This window comes from Erpetoichthys calabaricus, chromosome 6 (genome assembly GCF_900747795.2).
Source record: "Erpetoichthys calabaricus chromosome 6, fErpCal1.3, whole genome shotgun sequence".
NCBI classification, from domain to species: Eukaryota; Metazoa; Chordata; class Cladistia; order Polypteriformes; family Polypteridae; genus Erpetoichthys; species Erpetoichthys calabaricus.
In genome coordinates, this window is record NC_041399.2 from 147,973,179 (window position 1) to 147,991,412 (window position 18,234).

Genomic DNA, 18,234 nt, shown 5'->3' on the forward strand with positions numbered 1-18,234 from the left:
CTTGTGTAGCACTGAATTTTAAACCACTCTGTAATTTCTACACATTATTCACATGCTTTTTGTTTCTCTTATACTGCACATTTGGGAGGAGTGGAAACATTTAAGGGATTGCCAAAATTTTACATTTCAATGAGAGAATTTCATGACCGCTATGGGATTAAACAGGAAGGTAGTTAGAGGTTAATCACTTTGTACAATCTTATTAATGTACTATAAAACTTGAATCTTTCATATTGGTAAAACAAATTAACAAAAGTTACACTTATTTATTGACAAAAAATGACACTGTTGCCCTGGAATCCCTGGAATTCATTTTGAGGTGGTAAAGAGGATATTTGTGTACCCTTTACACAATTGTGCTGAAATCTCAAAACAAGAGTACCTTTTACAAAGGAATCTGAAGCTGAAGGTTTTCCAGACTAGCCGGGATGGTGTAACAGCAGGTAGTATTGCTGTTTCACAAAGTTTAAACAACAGTCTCCAATCTCTGATATACAGTCTATATGTTCTCTTAATTTTTGAATTTGGCTAAAATCATGAAGCCAGGCTGCTTGACAAACCTGAATTGATGCAGTCTGCACTGGAAGGTCATTCAACACAACAGCATAAGGTGCTCATAACACTGTAATCAATATGCAAGGTTAAAGGTGATGGATGAAATCAAAGCCAGAATGAAAGTTCACTTTGAACTGTTAAATAATAAAATAGACACAGAAAATACTTTTTTTTAAAAAAAAGGAAGTTTATTTTTTGTCTGAAATGGCTCAAATACAGCAATTAAAATGTGTGGGCACTGGCTTCGGCCTGAAACAGACATTATTCTTTACTGGATGGCGTCATAGCACCTAAGTACCCAGCAGTTCAAACGGCGACCGCAAGAGTTTTAGTGGTTTGGGATCCCTAGTTAAAAGTAAATATTGTAACATAAGATATACAAAAAAAGTAACATTCACACAACATTAACTAACCAAATGACAACATCTGAATTAGCATGTAACTGCAATAAAGATAACAACATAAAATGAATAAAATCAAATTTTAAAAAATCAATTCACAACCCATAACCCTTTAGGCTTTTAAATTTGGAAACAGCAAAAACAGGGTGATCAAGAAACAGCACTTCTCTGACAGCAAAATAAAAAAGCAAATTTTTGAGTGAACAACAAATACTTCAGGTCTGGAATTTCTTTTTCACACAGCAGTACATGTTTTATGGTGCACAATTTCTTCTTCAACCTGTGAACATCTATCAATAACAGATGCACATATTTTATTCTTCTCTGATAAAGTGATTTTTTGAGGAACAAGTGCTATTAAACCTACCTGTTTAATTTGTTTAGCAGACAAAGGATACCTGCATAAGAGAAACACCATGATTCCACTGTCACTGCATTGTGAGCCCAACACTTACTGTCTTTGTAACACTTAGAACTGAAAACAGTACATAATTGGTGAGTTAAGACATTTGCCACTTCCCCAAAATGTAAACAAGCAGTCTTTCCCTGGTACTATATGTTCTTGATGGTAAATTATATCCATAGGGTTAGTAAAACATGAAATAAAGGAACATTAGAGCTTATAACATTTTAATTAACACAAAAAACTACACATGATCATCTTTGATAAACCACACAAGACTCTGGACTGACTTAGAGCATCTTTTTCTTTTTTTCTGTTTACCAGAAACACACATTATTTTGACTGACTTCAACCTGAGTTGAATTGACAATAAAACAACAAAACCAGGGCATACTGCTTAATTCTCATGGCCCTTTGAAAAAAATGTAAATGACAGTGATCAATTTGTAAAAAAAAACTCATCTTAAGTGCTGATGAAAACATCTTATGCAAATCACAACTGACCTTCAATCAGTGCAATGACTAGTTTCCTAATTCAAAATGGTAAGAGCACTCATGATTACTTTCTCATCTGGAACACAAGTCAAGTTTGTCAAAATAATAGTACATCTTTAACAACTTAAATGTATTTTTGTTTTGTTCAGCCACACACAAAAAGCATTGATTACAAATGGAGTAATAAAGACTTTGGAAACTAACTTAAAATCTTTACACTGGCCATTGAAGCAGGCAGCAAAGTTTACTTCAGAATCTGCCTGCCACTACAATAAGAAATGATAATGCTATAAAATGTATTTTGCTTTCCATACTGCTAGGGATACTTCACTTTAAAAAAGTAAACTATGACAGTATGTTTAGGCTGTAATGCATCTTTAAAGAAATAGTTACTTTGTACTAGACATTTAGCTACAATAAAATTAGGAGAAGGATTCATTTACATCGCATAGTTCCAAGAACAACTCTAGAAATGTGTCAAATGAAAAATACAAAGGTATAAGGTCCAATCAAAAATGTTTAGTTTTTGTACAGTTTAACTATAAAGGTCTAAAACAGATATGTGGTTTGTTTTTTGTTATACTCTAATATATTTATATATATATACAGAATTTAAAAAGATGATTCATATTTAAAACGCAAAAGGCTTGCATTGGATCACTAGGACCAGTGCTAAGCATTTTTTATACTACTGTACTGTTTTTAGAACTATAGCCATCACAGGCTACATAACTGAAATGATCTGAATAAGAAAGTTGCAATAAAATCTCTTGTGAATGACTGCTACAGACTTGAAAAATCAACTTTTTCTCCCCTTCTGACTCATTTTCTTTAACTTTAACAAATTCACTGATAGGTATACTGATGTGCTTTGTGGGGTAACGAACTGTAAACAGAATCACAAGAAAAATACAGCTACCAGGGCTTGGCAAGAAAGCCCTTGGGTATTTGTATATGGCACACACTGGATGATCATACAGAAACCACTTGCAAACAATTCAACATTTTATGCATAAAAATTGTCACACTTCACACTACCAGCATTATAGCCTGCAGGGTTTTTTTGTTTTTAAATTAAGGCATAGTCAAATATTTCTATGTACAGATTTTACAAAGGCTTTTGTTATTGTATTAGTGCCAATAGGTAGACAAATTATCTAAGAATACAAGACACACACATAAAAAGAACAATGTAAAAACAATGTCTGGCTTATCGTTTACCAAATTGCATATCAAAATATTACCAGCAAGAGACAAAGTAAACTGCTTTTCACATTCATTTAACTAACCAAGGCATTGGATGTTAAGAGAATTTTGGAGTGTGCAAGATTATATACCAGTGGATAAGACAGACATTGCCTACTACATGCAGGCATTAAACCTAAAAGAAAATGGAACCCATGATAAAACTTGACTGTGCTGCATCTTCAATCACCTTACACAACAGCATTTCAAAAGAGGCTGCTCCTTCCCAAGTAGGTCCTAATTCATGCTTTAACTTTATTTTTTCTACTTTTTTGTTTCTTAAAGCCATATGTATGCGAGTCCCCCATGATCTTGAACTTGAGTTTCTGAAAGCCTTCTGAAGGGCATGCTAACAAACTAAGTTGTTTAGTAAAAGGAAGGGTATCAGAATATAAACCTATCTGTTTCATTATAAAATGCAACATCTTTCCCTGATTCGGTTGGCCAGACTTTTCCTTTTCTTTTTCCCATTCTTCTCTTTGCTGTCTTCTACTTTTCGTGCACGGATTTCCCTCATTAAATCAAAAAACACCTAAAAAAGAATGATGAGTTAATACATAAAGGGAAAATAAACAGGTAGTAACAATATATTATCATCCACTAAAGATTCTATGAATAAAGTGTGAAATCCACAGGACATAGATAGTGTGAGATATCAAGAAGCTTTTGGCCAAACGAGCAATGTATTTATTACATGTGTTGTTGATATGCATAGAGTGAACCTTTGGATAGGCTTTAAGGAATTGTTGTGTGATAGGAAACAGTCAAAAGGTACAAGGTACGTCACAGTTGTCAGTGTCCTTAAGGCAGAATACATCATAATTAAAAGCAACATTTTCATCTTGCTGAAGCAAATGGTTGGATCATTATCCATCTTTAGGCATATACTTTATGCCTACAAAAGAATCTCTTTCTGACAAATCAAAGCACAATGACATTTTACTACAATAATGTGTAACAAAACTAGCAGACATGAACAGCAAAACAGAGTCTAAATATAATGGCTGCTTTGTACTTATGGGGCTGATGCTAATACATTATGAAACCTCATAGGATGAAAGCTAATGAATATTTTAGAAGTTATAATTTCAAGTAGATTGCAGTACTTAAAATGAAAGTCATATTTATAATCTTACAGGCAATCTTTAACGTTTGAAGGTTCTTTTTTCCAAACAGTGTAATTGCTGCTCTGAGCCACTGTAATATCACAAATGTACACACACCGAATAGCAGACATAAACAGACTAAAAAAAATTACTACAGAAATTATAAAAAAAAAATTAAAAAAAATTTTTTTTAAGGTTTTGCACCAGCTAAGGAAGGATTAAAAGGCCAAATCAGAAACAATATTTCCTAAGGTGTTAAATTTTAAACAAGAAGGAGGGAAACAAAATAACATTGTTCTCTACTAGAAAGTAATACTGAGATGCTTTGTCTTTTTGTTTTCATATGCACACATATACATATTCTGTTCACATAGCGTTCAGTGAAATCATGGAAAAACTTATGAACTTTGCCGAACTTAGCAAAATGCATTGAAGATAATGGGGTAGGACAAACTGAAACAGTTTTGAGTTGATAATAATGGTGCAATGGTCTTTTAAATGTCACTGACAGCTAAGGAAACATCTGCTAAATTTGCTGGACCCATTACTATGGCCAAAAATGTGACCTAATGCAAACCACTTTGCCACAATACCACTCCAGGATTAAATTAGTAGAATTAAACATCACAACAGTAACATTTCATGCAGACAGGAAGCATGAATTAACTAAGGCTTGCCCCCCACATATCTGATAGTAGGTACTGTACTAACCTCTCTCAAACTGAAAAGTACAGTTTGTTTTTTTGAGCCCCAATGAGTTTGTTTACTGGCACTACTACCAAATACACAAAACACTAAAGCATGTTGATTCTTCACTACTTCCTGTTTGCATCAACTGCACAGCACTGTAGATGATACTATTAAAAGGGTATACCTGGATATTAAACACAGGTCACATAACAGTTCATACAAAAACACATTAAATTTAGGATACGAATACACCAATATATTTCGAGTTTCCTTCTAAATGTTTAAATGTATTTACAAATCTGTTAATTTGTAGTCCACTACTAGGATCAGTGCTATATAGCCTTTGGTGGTGCTGTCCCATTCAAAACTGTCAGCTCTGTGATGTCATGCTGGCCTTGTAAAGCATTATAGGTCAAAGAAAGAAAGAAAGAAAAAAAAAAGCTTGTCTAAGCAGGCTACACTGCAAAATTTTCAGGAAAATACACGGCAAAGATGGTCACAGCAAACACAGCATCTTCTTCTTCTTCTTTTGGCTGCTCCCGTTAGGGGTTGCCACAGCGGATCATCTTCTTCCATATCTTTCTGTCCTCTGCATCTTGTTCTGTTACACCCATCACCCACATGTCCTCTCTCACCACATCCATAAACCTTTGCTTAGGCCTTCCTCTTTTCCTCTTCCCTGGCAGGTCTATCCTTAGCATCCTTCTCCCAATATACCCAGCATCTCTCCTCTGCACATGTCCAAACCAAAGCAATCTCGCCTCTCTGACTTTGTCTCCCAACCGTCCAACCTGAGCTGACCCTCAAATGTACTCATTTCTAATCCTATCCATCCTCAACACACCGAGTGCAAATCTTAGCATCTTTAACTCTGCTACCTCCAGCTCTGTCTCCTGCTTTCTGGTCAGTGCCACCGTTTCCAACCCATATAACATAGCTGGTCTCTCTACCGTCCTGTAGACCTTCCCTTTCACTCTTGCTGATAACCGTCTGTCACAAATTACTCCTGACACTCTTCTCCACCCATTCCACCCTGCCTGCACTCTCTTTTTCACCTCTCTTCCACAATCCCCATTACTCTGTACTGTTGATCCCAATTATTTAAATTCATCCATCTTCACCAACTCTACTCCCTGCATCCTCACCATTCCACTGACCTCCCTCTCATTTACACACATGTATTCTGTCTTGTTCCTACTGATCTTCATTCCTCTCCTCTCTAGAGCATATCCCCACCTCTCCAAGGTCTTCTCGACCTGCTCCTTGTCATCAGCAAACATTATAGTCCACGGGGACTCCTGTCTAATCTTGTCTGTCAATCTGTCCATCACCATTGCAAATAAGAAAGGGCTCAGAGCCGATCCCTGATGTAATCCCACCTCCACATTAAATGCATCCATCGCTCCTACCGCAGACCTCACCACTGTCACACTTCCCTCGTACATATCCTGTACAACTCTTACGTACTTCTTTGCCACTCCCGACTTCCTCATACAATACCACAGCTCCTCTCAAGGCCCCCTGTCATATGCTTTCTCCAGGTCCACAAAGACGCAATGCAACTCCTTCTGGCCTTCTCTAAACTTCTCCATCAACATCCTCAGAGCAAACATGGCATCTGTGGTGCTCTTTCTTGGAATGAAACCATACTGCTGCTCACTAATCATCACATCACTTTTTAACCTAGCTTCCACTACTCTTTCCCATAACTTCATACTGTGGCTCATCATTTTTATTCCCCTGGAGTTACTGCAGTCCTGCACATCCCTCTTATTTTTAAATATCGGCACCAGTACACTTCTCTACTCCTCAGGCATCTTCTTACTTTCCAAGATTCCATTAAACAATCTGGTTAAAAACTCCACTGCCACACAGCATATTTGCTGCTAAAAAAGCTTTGGAGAATTTTGCTGATCAACACTAATCTTCTGTGTATTATATTTATAAACCCATATCCAGTAATCCTTCTGTTATCAATAAATCATATGATTTTGTTTATTAAAGCAAAATATTTGTGTTAAGGGAAAAAGTTTAGAAAAATTCCTGGTCCTAACATCATAGAGAAAGCAGGGAACATGGAAGAATGTTACCTGTATGAATACCAAACATCATAAATTACAACTCATTTCTTATATTTTGTACATATGTAAGAACAGAAAACGTAAAAACTACTTGTTTCCTTTCTAACAATGAAAAAATTGCTGTATTGTCTATTGTATTTTATTTTTGTGCATATATTATTGTCATTATATTGTTAAGAAAATGCACCATTTTGCTTCTCAGAACAAGTGTTTTGGGGTTACCCTGTGAAAGAACTGACATCCTGCTAACTCAAAAGTGATAAAGTGGTTATGTAGGATTTTTAGCAAAACAGATAAAATGAAACAAACACAAAAAAACAACTCAGAGAAAGAGGAATGAGTCACAGCAAAATTTAAAATGGTAGTGACTAGAAGTGGAAATGCTTGCTTTTTTCACCATTTAGCTGGGAAAATGAAAAGGGATGGGGTTAGAGACAAATGTACAACCAGAAGACAAAGTTTAAAATTGATTTCCACAACAGTCAAAAAATTATGTACTCTAAAATAAATTGCTTCAAATAAATAATGACAAGCACTTAGTGATGTAACACTGCTTTGTGCCATATACCAAATGCACAATTGTAAAAATATATTCAAAGACACTTAAAGCATTTCAATTACTAGAAGTTTACATTTTTGCCTCATTTACCATTACAAAATATATTCCTGAAACTATGCAAGAATAAACCTTATAAAATGACAATGCCTTAACAGATTGATGGCCCTAACTTAACATTGTTTGTTAACAATTACCTTATCAACATTTGCTCTTGTCTTTGCAGATGTTTCTACATAGTTTACACTCCACTGTTCAGCACGTGTTTTTGCTTCTTCTACAGAAACTTGACGCTTGTCTTCTAAATCTGACTTGTTTCCCACAAGCAAAAAGGGAACATTTTCATCTTCTTTTACTCTCAAAATCTGTTCTCTACATGAAGAAAAGTAACCAAACATTATCAGGATTGTAAGTATCTATGAAGGATGTATGAAGAAGAAATTTTACCTTGGACTTGCAAATGATTATGGTAATACAGGGATGCTATAACAACTCATTACATTGATTTAGCTGAAAGGTTAATCCAACAAATACTACAAATCACAAAGTTGTTATATAAATATTTTCCTTAAACCTCTTCTGTGTCTCTTTTTTGGCAGCTCAAGCAGTTTTCAATCTGCTTGAAGTTTTTCCACATAATATAAAAAAATAGTTGTTAAATACATTTATAAACTACATAAATAAAACAATAATAGTGTGGTTTTTAATCGTAGTTGAACTTGAAAAGAATACCTAAACATTAAATGGCCTAATTTATGACTTTGACTGAAAGGACTATAACAACTTCTACTGCTAAGAGCTTAACATTTATCTTTAGGTGGTATGCATGTATGTATACAGGTGTGCTGTATACACATATACATACATATACACATACATATATACATATACATACATACAAACATATTGTGATAGACAGCCGGCAGCTCAATCCGGCTGGAACGTTCCTGAACTGGAAGAATGGAGGAAGGCTGCCATTCCAGGACACTGCCTCCCCCAGGACGCTAGGTGGCAGCTTCCCTGGATGGTAACTGTGCCCCGGATTCCCTCAGGGCATCCTGGGACATGGAGTCCGCTTTCTCAGCCCTGTTGGGTGCCGTGGGTGCCGCCAGAGGGAGCTCATAAAGGACCTGGGGACTCCTACTTTTCCTACAACCTGGAAGTACTTCGGAGTCAGGAGGCCGGAAGCCCACAGTACTTCCGGGGTACTTGAGAAGTGATGATGTGTCATTTGACCCGGAAAAAGAGGAGGAGCACTTCCGGGTCAAGGAATATATAAAGGACTGGTAGAGACCCAGCAAGCAGGGCCGGAGTTGGGAGGTTGGGTGATGAAGCTGCTGGGAGTGGAGGATTATTATACTATTATTGATTTTTTGTATTGAGAATTGTGGCGATTGTGGTGCTTTGTGCACTTTATTGAAGAAAATAATTAAAAATTATACTTGGTGCTTTTAAACGTGTGTCCTGAACGTCTGTCTGTGCAGTTTCACGGGGCAACAGCGACCCCTAGTGTCCACAATATACATACATATCTAGTATATAAAAAAATTTTGGGTTGAGACGTGATCATCTATGAAAGACACCTTGAAGTCTCGCGAGACTTCTTGCACGTTACGCCCGACTTACAAACTTCTACAAATTTCTTGGACAGACTTTAACGTCCCATGAGACAAGGAATTGAAACAAAAGGACAGCTGCTACACAGGCTTTTAAATGACTGATGCGCCGCGAAACATGCAGATCATACAGCTTGGTAGCAGCAGCTGCTGAACAGGCTTTTAAATGATCGATGTGCAGCGCGACATGCAGATCACGCAGCAAGCCAGCAGCTTATCCATCTTTAGTGTGCGTTCAGCTCCCCCCCCCCCCCCCCCTTCACAACATGAACGGCAGAGACACAAAGTGGCTAGCATGAAGCGTGCCCCCAGGGGTGGGGGTTGTGGAGTGGGTGAGCAAAGTGAGTAGGGGGCAGCTAACCCTAACCCAAACTTTTTCTTATGACTGTATATATATGTATACATATACATACATATATATATATATATATATATACACATATACAGTTGTATAAAAAAGTTTGGGAACCCCTCTCAGCCTGCATAATAATTTACTCTACTTTCAACAAAAAAAGATAACACTGGTATGTCTTTCATTTCCTAGGAACATCCGAGTACTGGGGTGTTTTCCGAACAAAGATTTTTAGTGAAGCAGTATTTAGTTGTATGAAATTAAATCAAATGTGAAAAACTGGCTGTGCAAAAATTTGGGTACCCTTGTAATTTTGTTGATTTGCATGCATGTAACTGCTCAATACTGATTACTTGCAACATCAAATTGGATGGATTAGCTCGTTAAGCCTTGAACTTCATAGACAGGTGTGTCCAATCATGAGAAAATGTATTTAAGGTGGTCAGTTGTAAGTTGTGCTTCCCTTTGACTCTCCTCTGAAGAGTGACAGCATGGGATCTTTAAAGCAACTCTCAAAAGATCTGAAAACAAAGATTGTTCAGTCTCATGGTTTAGGGGAAGGCTACAAAAAGCTATCTCAGAGGTTTAAACTTTCAGTTCCAACTGTAAGGAATGGAATCAGGAAATGGAAAGCCACAGGCACAGTTGCTGTTAAACCTAGGTCTGGCAGGCCAAGAAAAATACAGGAGCGGCATATGTGCAGGATTGTGAGAATGGTTACAGACAACCCACAGATCACCTCCAAAGACCTGCAAGAACATCTTGCTGCAGATGGTGTATCTGTACATCGTTCTACAATTCAGCGCAATTTGCACAAAGAACATTTGTATGGCAGGGTGATGAGAAAGAAGCCCTTTCTGCACTCACACCACAAACAGAGTCGCTTGTTGTATGCAAATGCTCATTTAAACAAGCCAGATTCGTTTTCGAACAAAGTGCTTTGGACTGATGAGACAAAAATTGAGTTATTTGGTCATAACAAAAAGCGCTTTGCATGGTGGAAGAAGAACACCGCAGTAAGGAGACCTGGGTTCACTTCCCAGGTCCTCCCTGCGTCGAGTTTGCATGTTCTCCCCGTTTCTGCGTGGGTTTCTTCCCACAGTCCAACGACACGCAGGTTAGTTGTATTGGCAATCCTAAATTGTCCCTAGTGTGCGGTGGGCTGGCACCCTGCCCGGGGTTTGTTCCTGCCTTGCGCCCTGTGTTGGCCGGGATTGGCTCAAGCAAACCCACCATGACCCTGTGTTAGGATATAGCGGGTTGGATTATGGATGGATACATGGACTACTAAGGAAATGGAACAGCTCATCTTGAAATCACATTATTATGTAAACTGATACAAGGGCAATAAGATTTTAGTCCAACAAATCCAGAAGCAGGATGGCCGTAATACAATAACAGCAATTACCAACACAGATGGAGATAAAATCATAGACCATAAAAATATAACCCACACATTTAGAGAGTACTATATGTGCTATATGTCTTTATATTCTACTCATTCTAAAGAAAGATAACACAAAATCTAATGAGTTCTTTGACTCATTACAGATACCACAGCAAGATACTCTTAGTGTAGTGGAACAGAATAAACCTCTGACACTCTCAGAATTACCAGATGCTATAAACTCACTTCAAAGTGGGAAAGCAACTGGCCCTGATGGCTACCCAGTGGATTTTTATTAAAAAAAAAAAATTTAAAATAAGTTAGATCCACTATTATTAATAACATTTATAAAAGCTAAATACAACTACATTCTACCTCAAACTTTGCCAAGCATTAATTTTCATCTTTCCTAAGAAAAATAATGACTCCTGAATAATGATGTTAAGATACTCTCTAAAGTTCTAGCTAGAAAGACTTCCTTCTGTAATAGCACAAGACCAAACAGGATTTATTAAAGGCAGTCAGTTAGCTTATAATTTTCGATGCATTACACCTACAGTAACACCCCAGAGATATTATCATCTTTGGATGCAGAAAAAGCATATGATATGATGGAATGGGACTACCTATTCACCACATTGCACAAATTTGGGTTCAGCCCAAACACACGTGCATGGATCAAACTACTCTACACTAGTCCAGAAGCCTCAGTTTGTGTTAACTATGTTTACTTTATTAAATCGGAATATTTTGAATTTAGACATTTTAACATTCATTCACTAGTTCTTCAAATCAGGATGTCATTAACTAAAGATAAAACTAATAAAAAAAAACTGAAGTAAAATAAAAACAAGAATTATTTAGAGCAAAACAAAAACTACAATAAAAACACTAACATAAATCTAATTCATAAAAGCACTTCAATTAAACTACAAAATTTCAAAACATAAAAACTAACATTTTATTTTCTCCTCAACGTTGGTTACAATACCTGAAATCTGCTGTTGCCGCAAAAGACTCTAACTCTGTAATGGAAAAAACACACAAGAAGCCTTCACCACTTCTGAAGTAGTTATCTCTAATAGCAGCATAGTCCTCTTGTCCAGCAGTATCCAAGATATCAATTTGAACTTCTTCTCCATCCAAAACCACTTTTTTCCTGTAGCTATCTGCTTTTGTAGGTTCATAATCTTCCACAAACTAAACAGAATAAAAATAAAAAAGAATGTCATTAAACAAAACAGTTTTATAAATAGTTGGTGGCCAAAGAAAAAAAAAAAGAAAAGATTTAAGAGTCACTATCAAGTCGATACTGGGAGAAAAGAAAAGGAAAAAAAAAAAAAACAGTTTAACGGAGACTAAATTTACTTACCTGTTGTATGCTTTGGTCAACCTACATACACGTTTTTTTAATAGCGAATAAATGTTATTAGATCTAAATAAACCTATTTATATCAGTCTTTAGACTTTTTGTTTTGGCTGCTGTCAAAACAGATAGAAGGAAGATCGGCAATTGTGAAAAGAAAAAGCCTGGGAGACTTCCAACGAAAAGCAAGAAGTAATTCAGCTGCTATAGGGCGGATACAGTACGTCACATTCGGCAGAGTTGCGAGAAAGCTTTGAAAGGTCCAACAGAAGTAGAGTTTGAATTATAGGAATGATGTTTAAAAACAGAATGGAAGAGAGAAACTGCCTTATTTATAACCATAAAGTGAGAACAGGAGAGCAATGCCCAAACATAAATATGGAGGATTGTACCAAGTAAACCAAGGGAACATTAATAACAAAGTGAATCTGAAGAAACACCTATGAAAATAATGTTTATGAGGAATCGGGTGAGAAGTCAAGCAAAATGACACCTTTTATAGGCTAATTAAAAAGATTACAATATGCAAGCTTTCGAGGAGCTTGCCTCAAGAAGGTGCCTGAGTTGCCTCGAAAGCTTGCATATTGTAATCTTTTTAGTTAGCCAATAAAAGGTGTCATTTTGCTTGACTTCTCACTGCATTCATAATGGCCAACATGGTACAACACCCTTGTACTGGAGAGTGTGGTAAGTCTATGAATTAATTTGGGCTGGGTAAATTAAAAGTGAGGATTTATGTAAGAAAGTATCACATTTTTAAAAATATTCTACCAGCACAGAGGAGAAGGCAGTGGAGCAGGATCACAGGACCATTGTGAGATTAAAAATTTTGTAGGTAGATTTACAGAGTAAAGAATAAAGAATGGAGACAGGCCCATTTAATGGAGAAAGATTACAAAACGAACAAAAGTGGGTGCAAAGGAGTCAGGTCAGATAAAAAGATACCACATGAACTAAACATTGATCAGAGTTACAAATAAAGTAAAACAATGAACTAGGAATATGAAAACGAGACTAAAGAGACTGAAATGTCATAAGACCTTAACTGTCAAACAGATCACTAGAAAGGCTGACTTCCTGGTACTGTTTCAGAGGAATATTGCATGCCTTGCCACCAATTAACAGGGCAGGGTTGGAAAAAAATGGGAGCATGTGTTTATCATTTTATTGTAGAGGATAGGAGTTTCTCAGCACTGTGCCATAAATCAATAGTACAAGACAGAATTAACCCTAAAGACAATCTTAATGTTTTTTGGCTTTAATAAGATTGACTTTAGGTCTTGGCAATGACCAAGGGACAGCCAAAGTAGATTCCATAAGGATCCAAGAAAGTGGACGAGAAAGAGAACACAACCAGAGCTAGACAGGATGCAGGGTGGACACCTAATGATAGAACTCAAGGTAGGGGTGGGCGGTATGACCAAAATTCTACATCACGGTATTTTTCAAAATTATCCTGGTTTCACGGTATTTGACTGTATTTTTTTCCCCATGCATGAGTGGATGTTAACCACATTTTCCACTGCAATTACTAGCTAAGAATAACCTATTCCACTGTCAAGAGCACTGTACATTGTACAAAAAAAACATTTTAATGTGCACACAAGTATTAATACAGGTTTGCATGGCCCCATAAAGTGATAGTTTTCAAGGGGGTGGCACTAATGAAGAGAAGGAATCACGTTGCATGACAGATGCAGTCAAAATATAGAACCTTTTTATTGAACATATTTTGCAAAAACTTAAACTATAATTTTGACAACATATTTTCAACCATCCAAAGAGGCATTTAGACTTAGTAAAATATCCAGAAGTGCTTGTCAAAAGTTGTATTGCACTGAACATGTCTTAGAAAAGTAATAAATAGTAAATATTTTTTGTAAACCAACTACACTTTCTGTTAATGTTAACAATCTCTGTCCACTGACACGTTAAAGTGACTTTTTAAACAACTTCATCATTAAACTGCATAATATTTAAACTAATAAATAATAACAATAAAATAAATAATAGTATTATTACTGATAGTTGCACTATTACTTCAAGGCTTCAAGCCCAGGTGCATTACACAGTATTCACCAAATTAAAATAAAATAAAACAAGTGCAACTTGGTGATGACATCTTTACCAACTAAACCATCATTTAGGCAAACTGCATTAATACGGACTGCAACTTGCATTTATAATGCTATTTGTGGTATAGCCCTACGGAATCATATTAGGGCCATGGTGAAGAAAAAAAAAATACAGACACAGGGAAAAAAACAAACTATATGTCGAGAATAAAGTCAACATTTCCACTTTATTCTCGCCGTTTATGTCGAGATTAAAGTCGACATTTCCACTTTATTCTCATAGTTTACTTCATAATTAAAGTAGAATGTCGTAAACTAAACTTCTTCCTAAAATCAATGTTTAATTTACTAGATTTTGTCAAACGACGTCATAAGTTAATGTAGCACATTAAATGCTTTGTGTTAAGTGTTCCCCGACCCAGTTGTTAATCACTACGCTTCTTAAACTGACTTCCTCCGCACTAAGATGAGACAGCGATCACCGCACAGAATCCATTCACTTCATATATTCTTGCTTTCTGAAAATTTAGAATGCTAAGATAAATACGTGATATCATTTTCATGATGAAATGCATTAAAGCAGGTATTAAACATGCATGGTAGTGAGGCGGTAGTAATGCTCCCTCGCAGTAAGGGGTCCTCAGGTGTATGTTCAGTGTAGAGAACTTTATGGCAGGTGTGACGAGGCTCCAAAAAACTGGATGTATGAATGGGTATCGCACAGGTTTAACTTAAATATTGTGTAAATGTTGGGTTTGTGATCTGGTGGTTGGAGACACGAACACAGAATTCAATGCATGTTCTTCTGAGCGGGCTTTCTTTATTGCACGCGTGCTGTCTCTATCTGACGTACCAAAACCCCAGTTCCTATCCTTCCTTTTTCTTTCTCCACATAACCAATCACCACACAATAAACGTCTTTGTGAAATTAAAACTAGTTATAAACTTAGCCCACGGAGTGTTCAGAACTTTAAAAATATCTTCGTTATACATGTTTAATTATGCCATCCATTCAGGGTTGCGCCCATCCCTGAACGAGTCGCCAGTACATCACAGAGCGAATACGAGCAAAACATACACTAGCAGGGTCAATATAGCATAACAAAACCCCACATCCTACATGACTTTGAAAGGAAACTGAAGCACGCCGAGTAAACCCACCAGAAAAACATGCAAATGCAAGGCAGGGTACATCCGAGACACCCTTGCTGTGAGGCAGCGGTGCAACCTCCACGCCGCCGTGCCCCCACATGATTAATGCATGCTTTAATGCATTTCACCATGAAAATTATATCAAGTATTTATCTTGGCATTTTAAATGTTGAGAGAGCAGGAATATCATGAAGTGAATGTATTCTGTGTGGCGATTGCTGCCGGCGCCTCCTCTTAGTGCAAGAGGAAGTCAGTTTAAGAAGCTCGGGGAACACTTAACACAAAGCATTTAATGTGCTATATAACTTATGACGGGCTTTGAGAAAATCTAGTAAATTAAATATTCATTTTATGATGAAGTTTAGTTTACGATGTTCTACTTTAATGACAAATTTCGAGAATAAAGTCAACATGTCGACTTTATTCTCGTCATAAGCGTCAAGATTAAAGTGGAAATGTCGAGAATAAAGTCAACATGTCATCACACTATTATACAGTACCCAGGTAAATTACACTGTATTGAAAACAAATAAAACAAGTACAACTTGGCTTGCAGTATTATCCAGTAGTATAGAAACAGTATTTACACATTTGAACATAATGGTCCACATCCGACCTTTTAAAACCAAAGTATCTCCAGGAAACGGACGTGATTCCTTTTTTTCGGCAAAAGTTCTTTTGTGTCATTATGTTCAACTTTATCGTCAGCTTCAGTTTCGGAATGTTCTCTGTCCATTTTCACCACGCAATACCTACACTACCACTACCTATTTAGTGGAGTAGCAGTGAAAAAGAGCCCCAGTGCAACAAATCGTTGTTTAGCGGTGTAGCAGTGAAAAAGGTCCCCACTTGAACAGTTTCCCGCTGCACCACATTCCGAATGTCGTTTAGGCAATTTAAACCGGTGTTGCGGTATAAGAAAAATCCTTATCATAAAAAAAATAAAAAACGTTTTTTGGTATGAACCGGTATACCGCCCAGCACTAACTCAAGGTAAGGAAGGGACTTTAGCACTAGAATTACCAGAGTCTACGAAAAAACTCGTAGATCCGGCCCACCTTAAAACCATTTGCACCTCTTTGCCAGCATCCTTTGTCCTCTAAATGTGCCGATAAAAACAAGCTGCAAGCAGCCAGCTATTCCATCCCCCCACCGACTTAGATCGTGCACAAGCATCTCCCAGCTCATGCCTTGATTGATTATCTGGGAGTGAAGTGGAGTTTTAGAGTGGAAATAATAGATCGTTATTTGGAACACATGCATTTCATGTGAGTTCCGTTTCTACAGTAATCTGTGTAAATACATTGTTAAAACAGAAACTTTTTCATATTTTAGTAATAAATGTTACAAAATGTAGGCATAAACTATAGAATGTGTGAAGCATGAAGTCCAAACATCAAATAAACACTTTCACAAAAGGTTCAAAAACAATATAACAGCTTCCGTGGCATAGCGGTAAGATTTGCTGTCTCACAGCGCAGCAGGCTTATTGTCCCTCAGAGACCTGAGTTGGATTCCCTGTTGAGGAGAAAGTGTTATTTTTTTCTTTTTAACCTCAAACGGACATAAATTTTATAAATTGGTATGCACTGTCAGTTAATGAGATCATTGTATTTTCATGTGGGATGCTCCTTTTAAAATATTTTTTAACAATTGAGACTGCAATTAACATGAACAAGTATCCTTATAACTGTTATTTTTAAGATCCATAACACACAGACAGACAGAGCACTGCGTAATAGAGATACAGACAGGCAGAAAAGTCACTAGATATATAAATAAACAGGGAAGGCACAAGTACTGAAAGAAAAAAAAAGATCAACATGTGCGTTGATCCTGCTGCACTGAATAAGCTCACACGCTCTAACATCCCCCCCCTCCTCCGATCTGACGCTAACAGCACAAGTACAGACGCAAACCAAGTGTATGTGTGTACTGTATAATATTAACAAAAAGAGCAGCTTACTACTGAAAACGACAAATATAGGAGTGAGTGGGGATCGAACCAGACACTCTCGATCACACTTGGTTTGCATCTGTACTTGCGCTGTTACTTAGAATCAGTTCTGGGGGGATGTTAGAGCGCGTGAGCTTATTCAGTGCTGCAGGATCAACGCACATATTGATCTTTTTTTTCTTTCAGTAATAGCGGCAGCATGAATCCACAGCCGATCTGACGCTGTTCGTTTTCAAATAATATTGCATTAGTGCGATGATGTTTTCACATATATTGTCACTTTCTTTCAGGTGGGTAATAGAAACCACAGCATATAGAGAAGCGTGTACATTGTAACAGGTACACACGTTGTAAATGTAGGAAAGACAATCCTTGCGTGTGTGTTAACAGTTAACATTTGAATTTGATGATTGCATATATAGTGTTGAAGTTACTGCTCTGTACTATTCTATCCTCTGCATGTCCTGGAGTACAAAAGAAACAGCAACATGTGGGAACTGGCAAGATCGGGGAAAAAAAACACGCAGTCACTGATTACAAAGCGCAAGATGTTATGCGAATGAATATGAATAATATGAATAATGTTGCATCCGTGCCACAAAGTTTTCCAAAATGTACTATACAGGTCATAAAATGAATAATTCCAAATATCATATATACCTACGTCTATGTTTTTTTTTTTTTTGACATCATACACCATAAAGTGCATACTAATTCAGCATGAGCAGGAACACTTAATAAAACTGAATAAAAAAAAAAATCAAGTGACGGTGAGATACGAAGAAGGCAGATTCGCC

General features: G+C 36.9%; 1 protein-coding gene across 1 annotated transcript in view; it reads right to left on the bottom strand.

Annotated features, from left to right (window-relative positions):
* Positions 1–1,810: 1,810 nt before the first annotated feature.
* ralaa (v-ral simian leukemia viral oncogene homolog Aa (ras related)) overlaps positions 1,811–18,234 on the bottom strand; it is an 86,555-nt gene continuing 70,131 nt past the window's right edge. Inside the window, exons 3-5 of the mRNA XM_028803978.2 lie at positions 11,879–12,087; positions 7,730–7,904; positions 1,811–3,631 (exon numbers count right to left, since the gene is read on the bottom strand). Of these exons, the coding sequence (XP_028659811.1) occupies positions 3,509–3,631; positions 7,730–7,904; positions 11,879–12,087 (507 nt within the window). The 3' untranslated portion in view covers positions 1,811–3,508. The remainder of the gene's footprint in view (positions 3,632–7,729; positions 7,905–11,878; positions 12,088–18,234) is intronic.